This window comes from Callorhinus ursinus, unplaced genomic scaffold, assembly GCF_003265705.2.
Source record: "Callorhinus ursinus isolate GAN/ISIS: 27379988/994484 unplaced genomic scaffold, GSC_fseal_2.0 scaffold3, whole genome shotgun sequence".
NCBI classification, from domain to species: Eukaryota; Metazoa; Chordata; class Mammalia; order Carnivora; family Otariidae; genus Callorhinus; species Callorhinus ursinus.
Window position 1 is genome coordinate 51,950,396 of NW_027397065.1, and position 19,799 is coordinate 51,970,194.

The 19,799-nt window shown below is 36.3% G+C and overlaps 1 protein-coding gene across 10 annotated transcripts in view; it reads left to right on the forward strand.

Moving 5' to 3' along the window:
• Positions 1 to 19,799, forward strand: part of CSNK1A1 (casein kinase 1 alpha 1) — a 47,501-nt gene that overhangs the window by 12,202 nt on the left and 15,500 nt on the right. For 7 of the 10 annotated variants that reach the window (XR_012377571.1, XR_012377569.1, XM_073890877.1 and 4 more), the window contains 4 exons: positions 9,400 to 9,526; positions 12,436 to 12,534; positions 14,930 to 15,013; positions 19,261 to 19,400. Coding sequence is in view for 7 of the 10 variants with exons in the window: in XM_073890877.1 (XP_073746978.1) it covers positions 9,400 to 9,526; positions 12,436 to 12,534; positions 14,930 to 15,013; positions 19,261 to 19,400 (450 nt within the window). In the remaining 3 variants the exon portion in view is untranslated. The remainder of the gene's footprint in view (positions 1 to 9,399; positions 9,527 to 12,435; positions 12,535 to 14,929; positions 15,014 to 19,260; positions 19,401 to 19,799) is intronic. The other 3 variants (XR_012377570.1, XM_073890881.1, XM_025867271.2) reach the window with 1 other exon arrangement.

The following is a 19,799-nucleotide window of genomic DNA, read 5'->3' on the forward strand; positions in this document are numbered from 1 at the left end:
TCAGTCATTAAGGGTGTGCCTTCGGCTCAGGTCATGATCTGGGATGGAGCCCCGCATCGGGCTCCCTGCTAGGTGGGAAGCCTGCTTCTCCCTCTCCCCCTGCTTGTGCTCCTGCTCTTGCTCTCTCTCTGTCAAATAAATAAATAAAATCTTAAAAAAAATTTTTTTATTTATTTGACAGAGAGAGCACAAGCAGGGGGAGGGGCAGGCAGAGGGAGAAGCAGGCTCCCTGCTGAGCCAGGAGCCCAATGCGAGGCTTAATTGGGATCACCTGGGTTGAAGACAGGTGCTGAACTGACTGAGCCACCCAGGCGCCCCTACATCTTTATTTTCATGAACTTCTAACGGAATCTAGTAAGATGGTCCCAGACTTAGGATGGTTCAGTTTGTGGTTGTTAGACTTTGTGATGCTGTGAAAGTGGTATGCATTCAATAGAAACCATACTTTGAATTTTGATCTTTTCCCAGGCTGGCAGTATGTGGTATGACACTCTCCTGAAGTTGCTGGGCAGCAGCAGTGAGGCAGCTCCCAGTCAGTCAGGTGATCACAAGGGTAAACAACTGGTGTATTTACAACCATTCTACACCAATACAGCCATTCTGTTTTTCCCTTTCAGTACTGTATTTAATAAGTTACATGAAATATTGAACACTTTATTATAAAATAGGCTTTGTTAGATGGTTTTGCCCAAATGTAGTCTAATTTAAGTGTTCTAAGTACAATTTAAGGTAGGCTAGGCTAAGTAATGATGTTCAGTACATTATGTGTATTAAATGCATTTTTCACTTAGAATATTTCAGCTTAGGATGGGTTTAACAGGATATAATCCCATGGTAAATTGAGGACGATGTGTATTTCTATTATAAATGGAGGCAAGAAATCTTCACTAGTTTAGCGATACCTATGGTTTTATCACCAGTAGAAATCACAGATATTTCTCCATAACACATTATTGTTGCAGGTATTAGAATATTGTTTACACTCCTAACTGCTTCATAATTAATAGTCCTAATTAGATCTGCCCCTTTATCTCATTAATAAAGAATATGTACTTTACTATATCAAAATTAAGTAATCTTAGTGTGGCTGAATTTCCCTGTAATTGTTTTCCTTTATAATGCTATGTATTTTATTCTCTGCATTTAAAATATTCTGAGAAGGAATCTATAGGCTTTATCAGACTACCAAAGGTGGGAGATCTGTGGCACCAAAAAGATTAAGAAATGTTGATGTAGGAGTTACTCCACCTCCACTTCCCAAATTGTTTAGACAAGGTCTGTGTCACTGTGGCTAAATACATTTGATGCAAGGTTGGTCACTCATTTGGTAGATTCCCAATATTTATTTTCTTTTCCCTTCCTAGCCTTGTTTTAACTCTAAATTACTTACATGCTTGTAAATGCCCTCCCCAGGCATGTGAGATTGTAAAGGTGGGAAAATCAGTTAAAAAAGGTTGAACAGTTTGGGATGCCCGGGTGGCTCGGTCGGCTGGGTGTCTGCCTTGGGCTCAGGTCATGATGCCAGGATCCTGGGATCGAGTCCTGCATCAGGCTCCTTGCTCAGCGGGGAGCCTGCTTCTCCCTCTGCCTGCCACTCCCCCTGCTTGTGCTCTCTGTCTCTCTCGCTCACTCTCTCTGACGAATAAATAAAATCTTAAAAAAAAAGATTGAACAGTTTGAAGAAAGATTTAAAAGTGAATTAAAAGTTTGAATTAATATATCTAAAATTTCTTGGTATTCCATTTATCAGCATTATTACTTTGATTGCCATCCCTACAGCTAAAACTGTGGTCTTTTCTCAGTTACTTCATGTCTAAAACAGTTGTCAGTATGGAGAAATCATTCTAATCTGTGTTTGTGTTTATAGTTCTAGGTATTCCACAGTATCTATCTGATCCTCCACTTCTTTACAGTAGCCAGTAAGCATTGAGTGTCTTTTCTTTAGTGAAAATGCCCTGAATTTCAAACCATTTCAGAGGTATTTATGCAAGTTAGAAATCCCAGGGATTATGGATAAAAATTATGTTACCTTTTAAAATCTGAATTGTATTTTTTGCTTTTTATTTTTTAATTTTTTTAAAGTAGGCTTCATGTTGAACGTGGAGCCCATTGGAATGCTTAAACTCATGACTTTTGAGATCAAGTTGGATGCCTAACTGATTGAGCCATTCAGGTGCCCCTGAATTGTATCTTAAATGTGAAGTTGCAAGAGAAGGAAGTAGATTGATGCTCTTAAATTTTTGATGGCAGGAGAGATTAAGTTTAGGTCATTAAATTCTAGGTACCTTGTATTCAGAGTAAAATAGAGGCCACAAATCTAAGGAGCAGTTATGGGCAAGGAAACTTAAGGAGAACAAGAGTTACACAGCAGTCTTGTTTATCAATAATTAATAGAAAACTAAGAGGTAACCCATATTAAGTCATGTTTCTAGTTCTCTTTCAAAAGGGCTGAAGATTCACCCTGCATCAGAATGCAGTTGAAACTGTCTTGCGTTATTGGTTGTTTTCATAATGAATGCCATTAAAAAGATGGAGCTTAGTAAGTACTGACAGTTTTAGGTTAGAGGTTACATAACGTGTCGAAGACTCAAGTTCTTAGATGTCTGCAGCTTCCAGAAGTAATCGAATGAATGCAGTACCAGAAGGATTTCAGACTCAAATATTTAAATTGAGAGTAGAGGGGTTTTGTGGTTGAGAGTACCATTCTGTTAAAGTCTGGTAATTTAGGAGTTTGGGGGGCAGCGGGGATCAGCTAGATTGTACTAGACCAGATCTTATTTTCTACCCTCATAAAAAGGAACATAAAGATTGGATGATGATGGCTTGGCAAGAAAGTTTGAGAGACAGTGTCTTGAGAATGGAGATGCTATTATAGCACTGATGCAGTGCTCCTGCTTTTTAGTTATTCAGTGAAGACTTTGATATTAATGACCTAAAGACGGGAGGATAAGCAGCACAGGAAGAAACATGTACCGGTTAAGAATATCACTTGTAAACTTTTATAATTACTTGGCTAATTTGAATCAAAGATGAATAGATGCTTCCTGATGATTTTATTCTTGAAGTACAGAGTGGTTTTGTTTTCCTTATGTGCCAAATCAAGTACTTCCCAGCCTGAGAGTCTCTAATCTGGCTTTTCATTCTTTAATTCAGCAAATGTTACTGAGCATTTCCCGTGGGTAAGGCATTGTGCTGGATGCCTGGAATATAGAGTTGTGAATAAGACAAATACAGTGGCTGCCCATGTTGTATTAGTCAGGATTCTCCAGAGAACAGAACCAATGGATAATATATAAACAGACATTTCTTATGAGGCATCGGCTTACCCCTGTGGAGGCAAAGAAGTACCACAGTTTGAGGTGTGCAAGCCGGAGGCCTAGGAAACCAGTGGTGTAGTTTTGGTCCCAAGTCTGGAGGCCTGAAAACCATAAGCTTGGATAATGGAGGGTAGAAGATGGATGTCCCAGCTCTAGCAGATGAATTTTCACTTCCTCTGATTTTTAGTTTTATTCCCTTTTCTATTCAAGCCCTCCACTTTGGGGAAGGTGATCTTAGTCTGTCATTCAAGTGCTAATCTTGATTCAAGTGCTAATCTCTGGAGACACCTTCACAGACACCCCAAAATAATGTTTTACCAGCTATCCCAGCATCCCTTAGCCCAGTCTGATGCATAAGATTAACCATCACACCTATAGTCTGAGGGGAGGACCTAAATTAAACAAGTCTTCCATTATTATTGTCCTAGTCATAGAGATGAAACCTATTTGAGTGCTTTAATCTGAACTACATACTTAACTATTTGTGAGAGAGCACAAGCCGGCGGGGGCGGTGGGGGGGCAGCAGGGGAGAGGAAGAAGCAGGCTTCCCCCTGAGCTCGATCCCAGGAACCTGGGATCATGACCTGAGCCGAAGGCAAATGCTTACCCAGCTAAACCACCCAGGTGCCCTGAACTGCATATTTATGATAATTATTCTAATTTATGGTTCTTGGAAGTCCTTAGGTCTCATAGCAATACTTAAAATAGTTGTCATTTTATTTCTAAGGTTTTTTATTTTCATAAAGAGATTCTCAGAGAAAAGAAATCCCTAGCATCAAGTCTCCCAACTATAACACTTTTTTTTTAAGATTTATTTATTTATTTGAGAGAGAGCATGAGAGAGCACTAGTGGGAGGGGCAAAGGGGAGAGGGAGAGAGAATCTGAAGTAGACTCTGTGCTGAGCATGGAGCCTAAAGCAAGGCTCCATCTCACAACCCTTGAGATCACAACCTGAGCCAAAACCAAGGTTCGGCCACTCAACTGACTGTGCCACCCAGCACCCTTCCAACCATAACACTTCTAATTGGTCACCATGTCATTGTCTCTTCCTTCTCCCACTCCCCAATTTCTACATTGCATATTGATGCCAAGGCTAATCTTAAAATGTTGATTGAATTGTATTATGTCCCCCACCACACTGTACTGGTAGTTCGCCCAGTTATTTATAGAATTTAAAGGTCTTTAGCCTGGCTTTCAAGAGTCTGTAATATAGCCCTGAATTAGAAGCCACCTTGACTTTCCTCTTAGAGGAGCCTGGAGTTTATTCTTACCCCTGCTAGCATGCCCTTTACTACCTTCCCAATCAAAGTATTATCCCTTTGTCAGGATCTGACTGGTAATAGACCATTTTCACAAGGCTTCTTTTGGATAAATTTAATTACGGTTGATCTTCTGGTTTTCTGAATTCTTTTAGCACTTTTTGTCAGCCCCAATGATTCTTGTATTGTTCTTACATTCTGCTTTTCATGTGTCTTAATTTTTTAACTAGGTTTAGTTTGGATATATATGGGTTTAGAGGAAGGGAAATGAGAGCAAAGAGGTGGACCTTGCCTTAGCATCTTCTTTAGAACTTAAGGTAGCTTTCTTATGCTTTAAGTGATGACAGTTATATAAATTTCAAACTCGTTCTTGAGCTTACGACTTCCTTGATTGGTCAGGCAACTCTTAAGTCCGAAAGCATTGATTTAAAACAAGTAAATGGAAAATGAGACCCTTGCACTTTTTTTTTAAATTTCATCCATTAAAGTACTTGCTTTTTGTGCTTGTTTTGAAACTTAGTAAGAATAAGTTTCCAAATCAAACCAGAGTTCTTTCCTTAATCTCATAGATAAATCTGAGTACCTACATTGTGTATGTACATAACTTTATTATATTGTATTTATTAGCAACATATACTGCACTCACAAAAAAGGTCTAAAGATAATATCTGAGTTTTTGTGTTGGTTGGTTTCAGATTGTCTGCAGACTAAAATGAACTCAGAGAATCAGGTTAGTGCTTGCTCATTACCCAGGTTCTGTGAAGACGATTTCAAACAAACAGTAAGGTCTTACCCTACTAGGTGTGGAGACAAATACCACAAAGTGTCAGCACCTAGATATTGTATTGTCAAGGAGTTTGATTGTGGATACAAGCAGTAGTCAGTGGCTATGGGAATTCTATGAAATGGACCCGTGTGGAACAGGCTACTTAAGGAAGATTTCTTTGGTGTGTGGGTATTAGGACATTGGGGTTGAAAGCAGAGTTAGAAGCTCATTTAGAATAGAAATGGAAAACATGGAGGTGAGGGTAGAAACCGAATAAGTGGGATTTGGATAAGTAGTAGACTGTTCCTGGCTCCTAATCCGTGTGTACTAATGTCTGGATGAGTTAGAGAGGTGGCAAGCACAGATGGGGAGAGTCAGGTGTTAACTTTATATATTCCTTGAGACCAAAAGGAAGTGTGAAAGATAGAAACACCTGTCACTTAGGTTTAAGGAGTTTCAGTACCAATCTCTATACAGCAGGAAGACCTAATATAGAAATGCATGGTTTTTCTGTGGAGAAAAGTGCCTTTGAACATTTCTATTTTAGCTGCCTTTTGTGGACTGTTTATCTTTTTGACGTTGAGAATAGCAGATACGTCTTACACAACTTATGCAAGTAAGGTGGAAAATGCCCAATAACTTGATTCTTTTTTCTTTAGCATGTTTCTGACTTCTCAGAAAGTTCTTTTTGAAGTCCTTTGTAATTGCAGGAAGATAGGAAATACAAATTTGTGCCTTTTACATTTCATGTTTGTATCTGGGTTAGATGGATGGTTGTAAAATTTGCTCCAACTGTTGTAGTTTTCTTAGTGAGGCATCCAGTGGAAATCTGTCCGTGGAGAGATGTCATGTGGTCTGAGGAGAGTTGATTTTTGCTTTCCCTTTTCACCTTTGACTTTTTGTGCCTTCTCATTGCTTTAGCTCTTTCTGGATTTGGTGGGGTTTTTTTTGTTGTTTTGTTTTGTTTTTGGTGCAAAAAGATGGTTTATTAAAGCATGGGGACAGGACCTGTGGCAGAAAGAGCTGCTGCATGGATTTGGTGTTCTTGTATAGAGTATTTCTTTTTCTTTAAAACCTGGGTAAGTTAGGGGCTCCTGGGTGGCTCAGGTCATGGTCTTGCTTGGGGTCTTGGGATCAAGCCCCGTGTCAGGCTCCCTGCTCGGCAGGAGGCCTGCTTCTCCCTCTCCCACTCTTCCTGCTTGTGTTCCCTCTCTTGCTCTCTGTCAAATGAATAAATTTAAAAAATAAAATAAAAAAACCTAGGTAAATTAGTTGTATATTAAAAATCTGCTAATATTAGTATTGGGTATTTATAATGGCAAGGATTGATTTTGAAGTTCTGACAGCTCCCTAGCACAGATTTACCTCTCCAGTTAAGAAGAGGAAAAATGCAAGAAAAAGAAAATAAACAGGAAAAAGGAAAGAACATATACCTATTTACTTTGTTCATATTTTACCTTTTAATATTATTATTTGTTAGATTTATCCATCTCTTCCTGTGCCTACCTCCAGCCCCAAAAACCAACCACTGTGAGTCTTTCTTTCAAGTAAATGTTTGAAGGAATGTCAAGGGTGTTGAATTCCTATATGGAAAACAAAGGCTGGAAGAGGGAAAGTAACAGCTGCTTTGTATAACAGTTTAGGTACAGTAAATTCTAGACCAACTCTGCCATTGGCCATTTCTGTTGCTTAGGGTAGTGGGCAAGATCTCTGAAAGGTTAAGCAGAAACTTTCCCATCAGGGTACCTTTTTCTGCAAAAGGGTGTGAAAATTGATTCCTTTTTGTGTGTTTGGTGGCAGTTATTTGTTTATCGTGTGTGTAAAATAGTTCTCAAGGACAGTTGGAACAGAAGCATAGGAAGGAGGGTGACTTTTTTTTTTTTTTTAAGATTTATTTATTTACTTTAGAGGGACAGAGTGAGCCTCACCGGGCAGGGCAAAGGAGGAGGGAGGGAGAATCTGAAGCGACTCCACATGCTAAGTATGGAACCCGAAGCAGGGCTCCATCTCACAACCCTGAGATAAGGACCTGAGCTGAAACCAAGAGTCAGATACTCAACCAACTCTGACCTATGTGCCCTGAGTGTGAACTTTTTATACTAGTTCCTTTTTTTTTTTTTTTTAAGATTTTATTTATTTATTTGACAGAGAAAGCAGAAGCCAGGGGGAGAGGCAGGCAGAGGGAGAGGAAGAAGCAGGCTTCCTGAGCCCAATGTGTGGGGCTCGATCCCAGGACCCTGGGATCCCTACCTGAACTGAAGGCAGACACCTAACGTACTGAGGCACGGTGCCTCTATACTAGTTCCTTTTTAGTCTTTTACTCTCATAACGTGATTTTAGGGAGCATATTCCTTGTATCTGAATATGGGACCACCTATGTAGTCGTTAACTTTGCATTTCTTAGAAAAATATTTAAATATTAACCCCACATACTTTTTTTTTTTTTAAGATTTTATTTATTTGAGAGAGGGACAAGTAGACTCCCCGCTGAGTGGGGAGCCCAACACAGGGCTCGATCCCAGGACCCCGAGATCATGACCTGAGCCACCCAGGTGCCCCCCACACACTCTAATTTTAATCTTGATTTCCTTTTAAATAATTGGCTTATCAACAAAACAACATACTAAAGCAAAATTTAAAAAAAAAGAAATAGCACTAAACAGTTTCCCACTGGACTAATGATTTAATACTTTTGCCATAGATTTTTTTAAGCCTTTTTCTCTTTTCTGAATATTTTTAAAACACAAACTTGTCAAAATGGTAAATCTTGGTATCAGTTTTTGTTGAAGTTAACAAAGAAATTACTCCTGTCTTTTAAAATAACTTAAGAAAATTTTTTTTATTGGCCAATTTTCTTTTCAAGCAGAATCTTATTTTTATAGGCATATAGAAACTTGAAATCATTTATTATAGTGATTCCCAATCCTTAGAATCTCTAAAATTAAAAGTTAGCTATTCCTTGAGTTTGGGGGGACAAATAGTATATTTACCCACAGTAATAAAGCATTGGATAATTAAAACAGGGGTCCAGTTAAAAGCATATGTCATCTTTACGGTAATAATGGTTATTTTTGGTAATCAAACTAAGCAAAACTGTGACTTTTATTTATTTATTTATTTTTTAAAAAAGATTTTATTTGAGAGAGAGAGAACGAGAGGGGGAAGGGCCAGAGGAAGTAGCGGACTCCCCGCTGAGCAGGGAGCCCGATGCGGGGCTCAGTCCCAGGACTCCAGGATCATGACCTGAGCCGAAGGCAGTCGCCTAACCAACTGAGCCACCCACATGCCCCATGTGACTCCTTTTTTAAAAAAAGAACTAGTAATTATTGATTAATACAACTTGGTAGTAAATGGGACAGGAGTTCTAACAAAAGGGATCTTTGCTTTGTAAGATTGGGATAGTCTCCTTCATTTCTTCAGTTAGGAAGTAGTATCAGGTGAGATTAAGGAATTTGGCAGAAGTCATGGGAATCAATGGCAGATGGATATAGAATTCAAATGCTCTGGTAAGAGGAGTGTTAAGGTTACTGTGCACGTTCTCTCTTAATATGACAGTGGGGCCACTTGACAGAAGAAACTCTCCTTACCCTTAATTTTGTGTTGGGCAGTATAGTCAGTCAGTGGACTCATCATCTGAATAGAGGAAGACTTTAAACCTTAAATAAAACCTAACTGGGGCTGGGGCACCTGACTGGCTGTCAGTGGAGCATGCCACTCTTGATCTCGGGGTTGTGAGTTCCAGCCCCACATTGGGTGTAGAGATTACTTAAAATGTAGATTAAAAAAAATATGGTACCTTTATTTATTTACTTACTTTTAAGGATTTTATAAGTAGTCTATATACCCAGTGTGGGGCTCAAACTCCTAACCCCCGGATCAAGAGTGGCATGCTCCACTGACTAGTCAGCCAGGTGCCCCTATCCTATGGTAACCTTGATAAAAATAGATAAGAAAAACTATCTTATTATTAGAGCTTAAGAATTTTAGAAATTTAGTGATATTAAGTGATAATCACCTTTTCCTAAAGCTCTCCCTTTTCCCCTTTTATTTTGTTAGGTGGTATGGTCAGGAAAAAGACTACAATGTGCTAGTCATGGATCTTCTTGGACCCAGCCTTGAAGACCTCTTCAATTTCTGTTCAAGAAGGTTCACAATGAAAACTGTACTTATGTTAGCTGACCAGGTATGTGAAATTTTGATGAAAATAAAAAAACTGAGAATACTCATAATTGTAATATAAATTTTTATAAACCAGAGTATGTATAATCCTGTGCTATGTACCTTAGGTTCAGCAAAAGTAAAAAAGATGTAATAGTAGGTTGTACTCATTCATGAGTACTACTTTAATAAGACTTAATAGAGGTTTTCCTGTGGCATAGGACAGAAATGGATTATATTGGTGCTCAGTAGTTTTCAAGTTATTCATCAGATGGAGTCTGTTCTAGTGAAGATTATAGAGGTTTCTTTATAAGATTTTTGAAGAAAGGGCTCAATATATAAAAATGCTGTGGAAGAGAGTAACATTTTTAACATTTAGATTGGATGTCAAAATAAAAAGATGATACACTGGCTTTTGAGGTAGAATTTTTAAAAGTATAAATTCAAAGGATTAGAAAATAGTGTTCATTCTCTGTAATCACCCGATATTCTAGTAAGATTAACAAAAGAAACTCTTGAGTGGCTCAAGCAAATATTAGCAAATTACATTGTTTTATTTGTGGTATGTTAAGAACTCAAATGTTGAAGGTTAAGATCCTCCTAATATGTTTTAACTAGCGTGTGAATGAATCCTAATAAAAGAGTTTATATTCTGTAGGTTCTGTAACACATAGGTATTAACAAGTGAACATTTATTTATTCAGGGCCTTCTGCTTTACTTAGAACTGGAGGATGCAAAGAAGAATAAGAACTCTAGTCCCTTTCCTCTAGGAGTGTACAGTTCAGTAGAGAAAAATGGAAAAAAATACGACGTTCAAGGTTTTGTGATAGAAGTCTATATTGGGTACACTGGTAACAGAAAAAATGTAGTTCAGGGAAGGGGGTTGCATTAAAGCAATGGTTTAAGGAGGTAGCTGCTAAGTTTTGGCTCTGTAGATGATAACACTTGAAGGTAAGTAGTTGGTTCCATTTATTATCTTTTGCCACACTTTTTCCCAGTGAATCAATAACGATCCTGGTTTAATGATGGGTATCACTTAGACTAGGACAAGTAAGTACATTAAGTGAGAGAAATGTTTTTTTCTTCTTTAATAAAGTACAAGTTGCTGCTGTAACTAAAGGTGCTATTTGGACATTGTATACATCTACTTCCTTGAAAGTATAAATGGTTTGATTATAGATTTGGCTTTAAGAGACGTTTGTCAGAGTTCAGAATCTGTATGGTAATAAAAGCTCTAGGGAAAGTGGGGACAAATAAGTAGAATCCTGACACATACTACTGAGAAGAGCAAAAACATATGTATGGGTAGAAAGATAAAGTTAGTCTTTGGATATTGAAAACATTTTCAAATACTTTTAAGTATCTAACAGAAAAGATAGACATTTTTGATAATTTGACAATTAAAACTATTCTAGAAGTGATGCCATAGTAACAAGACAGTTTTTTAAAATTTAAATTTATTTACATAACAAGTGACAGATAAAAAGATTGTTATATGCACAGAATTCTTAAAATCAATAAGAAAAGGACAAGCCAAAAGAATAATGGACAAAGTACAGATTGACAGTTCCAGAACAGTAAATGAGCAGACTTTTAACTAAGTGTTAGTGAAGAAGTGAGGTCAATCAATACCTGTCGTATTGGCAAAATTTAGAAGGAACTAAAATAAGTTTGCCAATGGGAAAAAGAATCCTCTCAAGTACTGCTGGAAAATGAATTGTTAGAGCCTATTTTTATTTAACTTCCTTTTTTTTTTTTTTAAGATTTTATTTATTTATTTGACAGAGAGAGCAAGAGAGCACAAGCTGGGGGAACAGTAGAGGGTGAGGGAGAAGCAGGCTCCCCGCCAAGCAGGGAGCCCGATGTGGGGCTCGATACCAGGACCCTGGGATCATGACCTGAGTGAAGGCAGTCGCTTAACCATCTGAGCCACCCAGGCGCCCCGTTGTTAGAGCCTATTTTTAAAGACAGTCTGGTGCCACCTATCAAAATGATAGCTACTTCAACCCAGCCTCTCTCCCTACAATTGTATGGGGTTTATAGCCCATAGAAATAAAAGCACTAGTAGGTAAGGATGTATTTAATTTAAATATGTTAATAGCATTATTGTTCACAGTGAGAAGATGTTGGGAATAGTGGGAATAATGGTTGGGAAAACTTAATCTATACCATAGAATGTTTATTTATGGCTGTTAAAAAGAATGCTAAGACCTATACCATTTGACTTGGCGGAATTTCCAAGAAATTAAGAAAAGATTGTTAGAATGACATCCTTACTATTCAGTTTTTGAATGTGATTACTTGTGTGGAGAAAAAAACAAGGGAGACTTCAAAAAGCATCTAAGAAGTGAAACACAGCATGTGTATGTCCCCATGTTTTATGTTTATGTTGTATGCTACTAACTTTCAGGAATGTTTAGTTAAAAAGAAGCAAACAAGAATAAAATGAATAGGATGCTTTTATTCCAGTTAAAACAGTAACAGCTTATATCTTTCAGTTGGTCAACATCTCCATTCCCAATTATATGTGTCTTGAGTTCATGAGTGTGTGTAAGTAAGAGCATGGAAATGGGTAATGCCAGGCTATTGTAACACAGGTTACCTTGGGGCAGAGAATTGGGTGTGGAAAGTTGATGATTAGCTCTAACTGAAACAATTCTAAATTTACTACTTTTGTAATTTAAAAATTGCAAACACCAGTTCTTCCTACCAGGTTAGATGTTCTGTTTATAATCAATACTAGAACATGCCAAAGAATGGGGCAGGTTTATGCTTCAGTATCCATGTCCTTTACATTTAATTTTGTCTAGCACTGTCTTTGTGAACTCTAAATGAAGTTGTTAAAATATATCTGTGATTGAGAAATAATGTGTTGCTTTCTTGTATCACAATTCATATTACATAATTATCTCTCATCTCCTTTTTTTTTCCAGATGATCAGTAGAATTGAATATGTGCATACAAAGAATTTTATACACAGAGACATTAAGCCAGATAACTTCCTAATGGGTATTGGGCGTCACTGTAATAAGGTTAGTCAAATGTTCTTTGCATGAAAGAACAAAGAGTAAAAAACTCCAATTGCTTTGGTAGACTTTCAGTCTTTAAAAAGTAATAGGAAATTGTATTTGCTGTTGATGATTGCTTTAAAAGATTGTGCTAGAAGGGTAATCAGCTAACTCTATTAACTTAGTAACTTGAAATAAATTTTCTCCCAACTTACCCAACCAAGGTTAATTATCTATATGGAAATATAAAATTCCCAAGGGCTTTATAATGAAATGTAATTATCTGTTATTTTATTATTAAACAATTGTATCTATTTTTCATTCATTCAAGTAGTAAAAAACCCCATATACTTTTTTTCCTGAATGCTAAAATCAGATTTTAACCTTTGTCTCTGAAGTGTGGGTTTTTGTAATATATGTGTTCGTGCCAGCGTGGGAACCACTGACCCCTCTGTCACCATGGTGTTAACATTTGCTGACTGAGCATGAGCATAATGAGAATTCTTCAGTCCTTGGATTTGTGTATTCAAAAGGATAACTTTTAGGCCTGCTTCAAAAGTAGATGACAGTTTCTTACTTGGGTGCCAAGTTGGGTGGATTCTCCATCCTTCCTTCCCCTTTCAAAGGAAAATATATAGTCAAGTGAAATGAACATTCATACAACAAAATTAGTATTCATTGGGGTCTCAGAATGGTTAACATACGGGGCGATTGGGTTTTAGCTAGTGACGCATGACTGCAGTTAGAAACTAATTGTGTTGAAACTTTATCTGCAATGATTAGTTTTATTGAGTGAATTGCTTTATTTATCAATTCAATGTTGAGCTCGGGCAGACAGGCAGCATTGGCAATGCACTAAGCATGTTATGATCTGATGATCTGATAGAAATTCTCAACTTCAGGACAACTTGGGGCTTTTTGGTTTTTGTGGTTTTTTGTTTTGTTTTTGGAAGGAAGAGTCCCATTTGTTTTATTAAATCATTAGGAAATCTTTGGTGTTTTTAGGTCTGGCTATAAATGTTTACCTTTGTTTGCCTGTATGAATGCCAACTTGTAGCCATTACCATTAGAACTGGTGTTATTTGTTAATGCGTGAGACATTAATGTTGGTCTGACCAAGTTCTAGGAAATAAATTTTTTTTGTTGAAAGCTAAATTTTAAATGATGAAAGGTGTGTATATCGACATATAACTGATCTTGCCATTCCCAAATTGCATCTTTTTTTTTTTTTTAATATTATATAGCTTCTCTCTCTGAAGCATCCAGGTGCTTAATTGTTATTGCAAAACCTGGTAATTGAATTGAAAAAAAAATTACTGGTCTTAATTTTTTGGGCAGTTTTGTCAATTTGACCCTGATCTTTTGGTCATTTCCCAGCCCTCCTTCCCCATTTTCTTCCTGCTAAAGACCCATTATCCTCTTGTGATCTGTGTTCTGCGTGTCGACATTGCAGTACATGATTTTTGTCTTAAAATTAAATGGTGACCTAGATAATACCTCTTTGCTCCCCCCTCCCTTTAAAAATAGCTTGTTAATTACATAGTTGTATTAGGATGTCCAGTTTGCCCCATGGTGAAAACCTTTTTAGGATCTTGTGTCCTCTCTAGAGGTAATAAAATACTGTGGAGCTGCTTGCTGTTAATACAGTTCAGAGACCCTAGGGTAGAAGTGCAGTGTTTCACTTAACTAAGATTCAAATTCTAAATGTTGTTCTTGAACATTTTAGATTAGTGTTTTGTTTATGTAGTTGGTTTTTAGTGTTTTCCTTCTGTATTGTAGTTTGAAAAAAATGCCAGTTTTATGAGACTGGATTCTTTGGTTAGCTTGTTGTAGTAGTTTTCTATTCATGGGGGAAAAAGAGTGGGGGGGGCTTTTGAGGTTTTTTTTTTTTTGAGTCAAATTTCTTTATTTGGAAAATTGTTCTGAATTTGATATTTAGGAGTGACCACTCCAATCTTAGTGAATTTGTTCATCTCTTCCAGTAATCAGCCCTGCATGCTTATGAAAACCAATTTTGAGGTGACTAAATGCCTTCTACCTCTTCCTTACTGAAGATTTTTTTTCCCCTCTATAATCTTTTTTGGGGGAAGGGCAGATTGTGATACCAAATATTGCAGAGCCAAATTCCCCAGTTTTGATTAAAAAATTAAAGAGCCAAATGTCACCATTGCTATCCCTGATTCAGGCAGTGACACAATATAGTGGCATTAAAAACTTGAGTATTTTCCAGAATTCAAATGTTCTTGAGCATGTGATTCTTATTTGGAAAACTGAGAAGCTACAGTGCTTGGTGGAAGAAGGATGGCATTTGGCTACCCTGTTCTTTCTCTAATGCCTCGGTGTTGCCTGTCTGCGCCGGCCATTGTTGCAATGTAAGCAATACTGTTTGATGCACTGCCACCCTCTATTGTCTGTTTAGTGTTTAGAATCTCCAGTGGGGAAGAGGAAAAGAAGCATGACTGTTAGTACTTCTCAGGACCCATCTTTCTCAGGATTAAACCAGGTCTGAAACTGTCTCCTATTCCAACCTCAATCCCAAATTCATGTGCTTTTCTTTTTTATTGTTTTATTTTGATTATTTTTGTTTTGTTTTAATTCTGGAGAATGTAGATCTTGCTCAAGCATCTCTTACGTTGGCATTATTCAGACATACTTGGCAAACATATAACATTACTAAGATTTTTTTTTGTGGCTTTTGCTTAAAATTTGTAAAGTTTAGAGAAAACCTAAATGAAAACAGGATTATGTTTAGATCTCTAACATCCACATGAGGAAATGATATGTTGGTCTAGTATTGAAATTCTTTGTCTAATGGTAAACTTGAGATAGACCATTTAGTTTTTAAAAATGTATTTGGAGTTGCAGAACTTCATGCATGAAATATATCTAAATTCAGTTGCATCAGTGCTGTATGATGAATATATTCTGCATCAACTCTCTTCCCCTTCCCTAGTGAACTTCAGGTAAGTGTAGATCAGATTTGAGATCTAGTGTTTCTAGAATTGATTTTCCTCAATCTGTGAATTCTCCCAACTTCAACCAAATGGCGTGAGATGCTGAAAGAGCATTATATGCTCTGGAACTAGGAGACATTGCAGTCTAACAATATAACAATAACATCATTGAAGCACTTATCAAATAGTTACCAATTAATAACACATAGGAATGCATAACCTGATGATTTAGTGTTTGGCAGGCTAAGTAAACACCCCAGTAATTTTCTTAAAAAATTTTTTTAATGTAGGTAGAACCCTGGAAGTTAGCGAGCTTCGTTAATTAAGCTCTTGAGCAAATAAATGAATCTTCATCATTGAATTTAGTATATACTGAGAAAGGAAGTATTGGCATGAGTAATCAAAAGAGAAAAGTTGTATTTGGTTTATGAGCATACTTTGTAGTTTCAAAGTATGTTCCATACTTTGTACCGTATTCATCATCTGGGTGATCATTTAATTCTTTTCCATACTGCCCAGCATTATTCCAGGTACCATCTTCTGCTGTTAAATAGGTTTCCAAAATTCAAACTTATTTTCATTCACAAAGAAATAACAATTGTGACTGATTCTTAGTTGGGGGGTGGGAAGAGGGGTTGCTGGGTAATTAATTAGGCACATTATAAAGCACCTAGTGCCCCATTTTTGCTTATCCATTCATTCACACGTTTAATTTATATTTTGTAGCATAATCATTTAATAATTTCCATAAAATTGAATTGTTTATTTTCTCTACGTGCAGGTTAGTTGGGTTGTGAAGAAAAGTGAACTTGTGAATTTTTTGGAAGGGCGGGGAAAAGTGGCCCCTGGTTAAGAGAAAAATTGCTAGATATACTGAAAACTAAAATTAGCGTTAGTGTTTCTGAGGAAGGTGCACCTCTGCTGAATGGAGTTACCCCAGTATATCCAACATTAACTCATTCCTACATGCCTTTGAAGAATAGGCTGCATTCTCTAAAACAGGCACAAATTTTACTTGGAACACAAAACACAAATCCACAGAAAAGCAGCTTGGCCCACTAAAGAAATTAGACTTCTTTTTGCATATGCAGACCTATAAAAAATACATCATCTTACGACTTACTGAATATTGACTTTTCCTTGTTTGGTTCTTTATATATTTGTGGCTGTTTGGTTGTATCTTTGGCATCCTGTGGTGTCATGTAAACACTTCTATGATGTTTTTTTCATTTTTAAATTCAAAGCAGAGAGGGCTACTAATGAAGCTTGATAGGTACCACCAGAAAATGATGAACTACCAAGAGATTTAGATTTTTTTTTAAATTTTGAATAATCTTTCTCTTCAGTTGTTTGCTCTTAAAATAAAATAGCTTTGTTTAGCAGTGAAATTTTTCCTGACTCATTCTCAGGTTTTGTAAGAGAAAATTTAGAGTTGATTTGCTTTGTAGTTTTTTTGTTTTGGATATTAAAGTTTGAGATATTTGAGAAGATAGTGTTTGTTTTCTTAATAAACTACATTTCATCCTTTAGAGTTGTGGAAGGAACGAACTTTAGTAAACAGAGTTTTTATAAAATCTTAAAAAGTTGTGAGAAAATGTCTGGTTATTGAGTTGCAAATGGAGCTACTGAATGTAGACTTAGACAGGACTGAAACTGTGAGGTATAATATGTCAGAGTTGTTCTATCTTCTCCTCTATTTTGAAGTATTAAAAGAAGCAATCCCAGAAAATATCCTTTAGAGGAGAGTCTATGTCCTAATCACCTTTTATTTAAAACCCACATAATTCTTAGGGGTATTTTTAAAAATACTATGAAGCTGGGTGTCCTTTTTGTGTTTGTTTTTGCCTTGTTTTCTTTTCAGTGTGACTCTGCAGAATCTTAAGTCATACTTTTTGGTTTGCTTCACAGAAATGTATTTTGCTCATTTTAATATTTATATACTGAACCCATTTTCATATTAAGAGAAACTTCAGAGTGTGAGCTTTATTTCTCTTTGTATTTTATGACTTTCTCATAGACATATAATAATGCGATTGCTGAGGAAGTGAATTTACTAGAGAGCTCTCATCCAGTTAAATTTTACTAAAAATGGAATCTTCATTCTTTTATAGTAGACCAGGTGAAAATAAGTATCTCATTGTTATATTGGTGACATAAGCTCAAACCTCCATGTCTTTCCCATCCCAATGTCCAGTTAAGGCTAGGGTACAGTGCCTGCCTGATATAAGTGGGTTTTTTTTTCTTTTTTCTTTTCTTTTTTTTCCTTTCTTCTTTCTTTCTTTCTTTCTCTTTTTTTCTTTCTTTCTTTCTTTCTTTCTTTCTTTCTTTCTTTCTTTCTTTCTTTCTTTCTTTCTTCCTTTCCTTTCCTTTCCTTTTTCCTTTTTCCTTTTTCCTTTTTCCTTTTTCCTTTTTCCTTTCCTTTTTCCTTTCCTTTCCTTTTCCTTTTCCTTTTCCTTTTCCTTTTCTGATTTATTTATTTAAGTACTCTCTATGCCCAGCATGGGTCTTGGAACTCACAACCCGGAGATTGAGTCTCATGCTCTTACAACTGAGCCAGCCAGGTACCCCTCGATAGAAGTGTTTTTCATCCTCCTAAGAGAGGCATTTGATCACATCTTTTCACCTAAATCACTCACTTTATTTATTCTTATACAAACTCTAATAGGCTAGGTGACCAGTTTTCTAGGATATTACAGATTATAAACTGGGTAGAAGGGACCCAAAGTCTACTTAATGGAAAAAAGAACTATAAAATGTAGGCATAACTAGGGGGAAAAAAGTCTAGGGCTATGGTACTGTAAGGCCACATAGACCTGCCTTGTTGGATAATCTTTGTAAACATAACTTTAATAAGTGAATTTATGATCAGGACTAAAAATTGAAGTAAAGATTATTTATTTTGCTTTAGAAGGTAGGTAAATATTAATATATTTTGGGTTTTTTTCTTTTTTGATCAAAAACAGGTTTTTTCCTTCTTTGAAAGTGTTAATCATGGAGAATAAACCTCAGTTACTTTTAAAAATTAGCTACATTATAAATGACTATCTTATTCCCTGTGTACCATATAAATAAGACAGCACTAAAATACTAGTATGGTTTTTAGTTAGCTCCTTTAAACTGCTGATTGTAAGTTATCTTGATATAAGTAAATACTAAGTACTTTTTAAAGCTTTTGATCAGCTTACTGTATTTCCCAGAAGTTTAACCTGATAACATGGATAAATGTCAGTGGGAAGTAATGCATGCTTTAAAAAAAAAAAAATCCTTATTATTTGTTAATAAAAATTTTGGGTTTGTTGTCAATATCAAACTTTCAGAGTTATCTTATTTTAAATAATGAACATTCTGTTGGCATACTGAATGAAGAATGGCCTTTATAAAATGGAAGAATTCCAGATAGTTTATGTTTAGTTTTTGAAACCTCATGCTTGTTTACCAACAGTAACAGGATGTCAGATTTCATCATGGCACACAGCACACTTGTCAGCTCTGCTAACAAACATGTATATATTTTTCCACTACCTTTCTAAAGACAGGCTCCTGAGTGTATAGTAAACTGGGCCTGTGAAGTTGTTTCAGCTCACAAGGATCAACCACTTAAAACTGTATTTTTTTTAACTTGATTTATTGATGAGGACTAGTAGAAGCTTATTGGAGTGTTGTTTGTTCATGTTTTTTGCCTGTGATACTTTATTTTGATATAATTGAACAAGATAGTATAAATGCCATTTAAGAATAAGAAGCAGTTCAGTTGAACAAGGTTGGAAGCCTAAAATCTCTTTATTTTCTTTTAAAGTTATTCCTTATTGATTTTGGTTTGGCCAAAAAGTACAGAGACAACAGGACAAGGCAACACATACCATACAGAGAAGATAAAAATCTCACTGGCACTGCTCGATACGCTAGCATCAATGCACATCTTGGGATTGAACAGAGGTGAGTTTGAAAAATGAATGTGTTTATCAAATCCATAGCAAAAGTCACTAAAGGATTTTTGAAATATTTTAACTAGTTTGTAACGATACATAAAGACGCCTTTGGGCTGAGGATTTGAAGGATGCATGTTAATCCTTTTACCTGTTGGCTTTAGTTAGTGCTGAGAAGCCAATTAAATGAGAGACCTTTTGTTTTCTTTGTTGAAGGTTGTCTCTTGGGGAGAAAATATTGCATGATGGAAAGTTAGCATACATGCAGTTTTATCTTGTTTATTTATTTATTTTTTTGCAGCTGAAGACAGTACTTATTTTCTTAATGCTGATCTTGGACTTCTTTTATTTTAGTAGTATAAGTTAAATTTTGGAGAAGAATGTATTAGTTACTTATTTTTACAAGGAA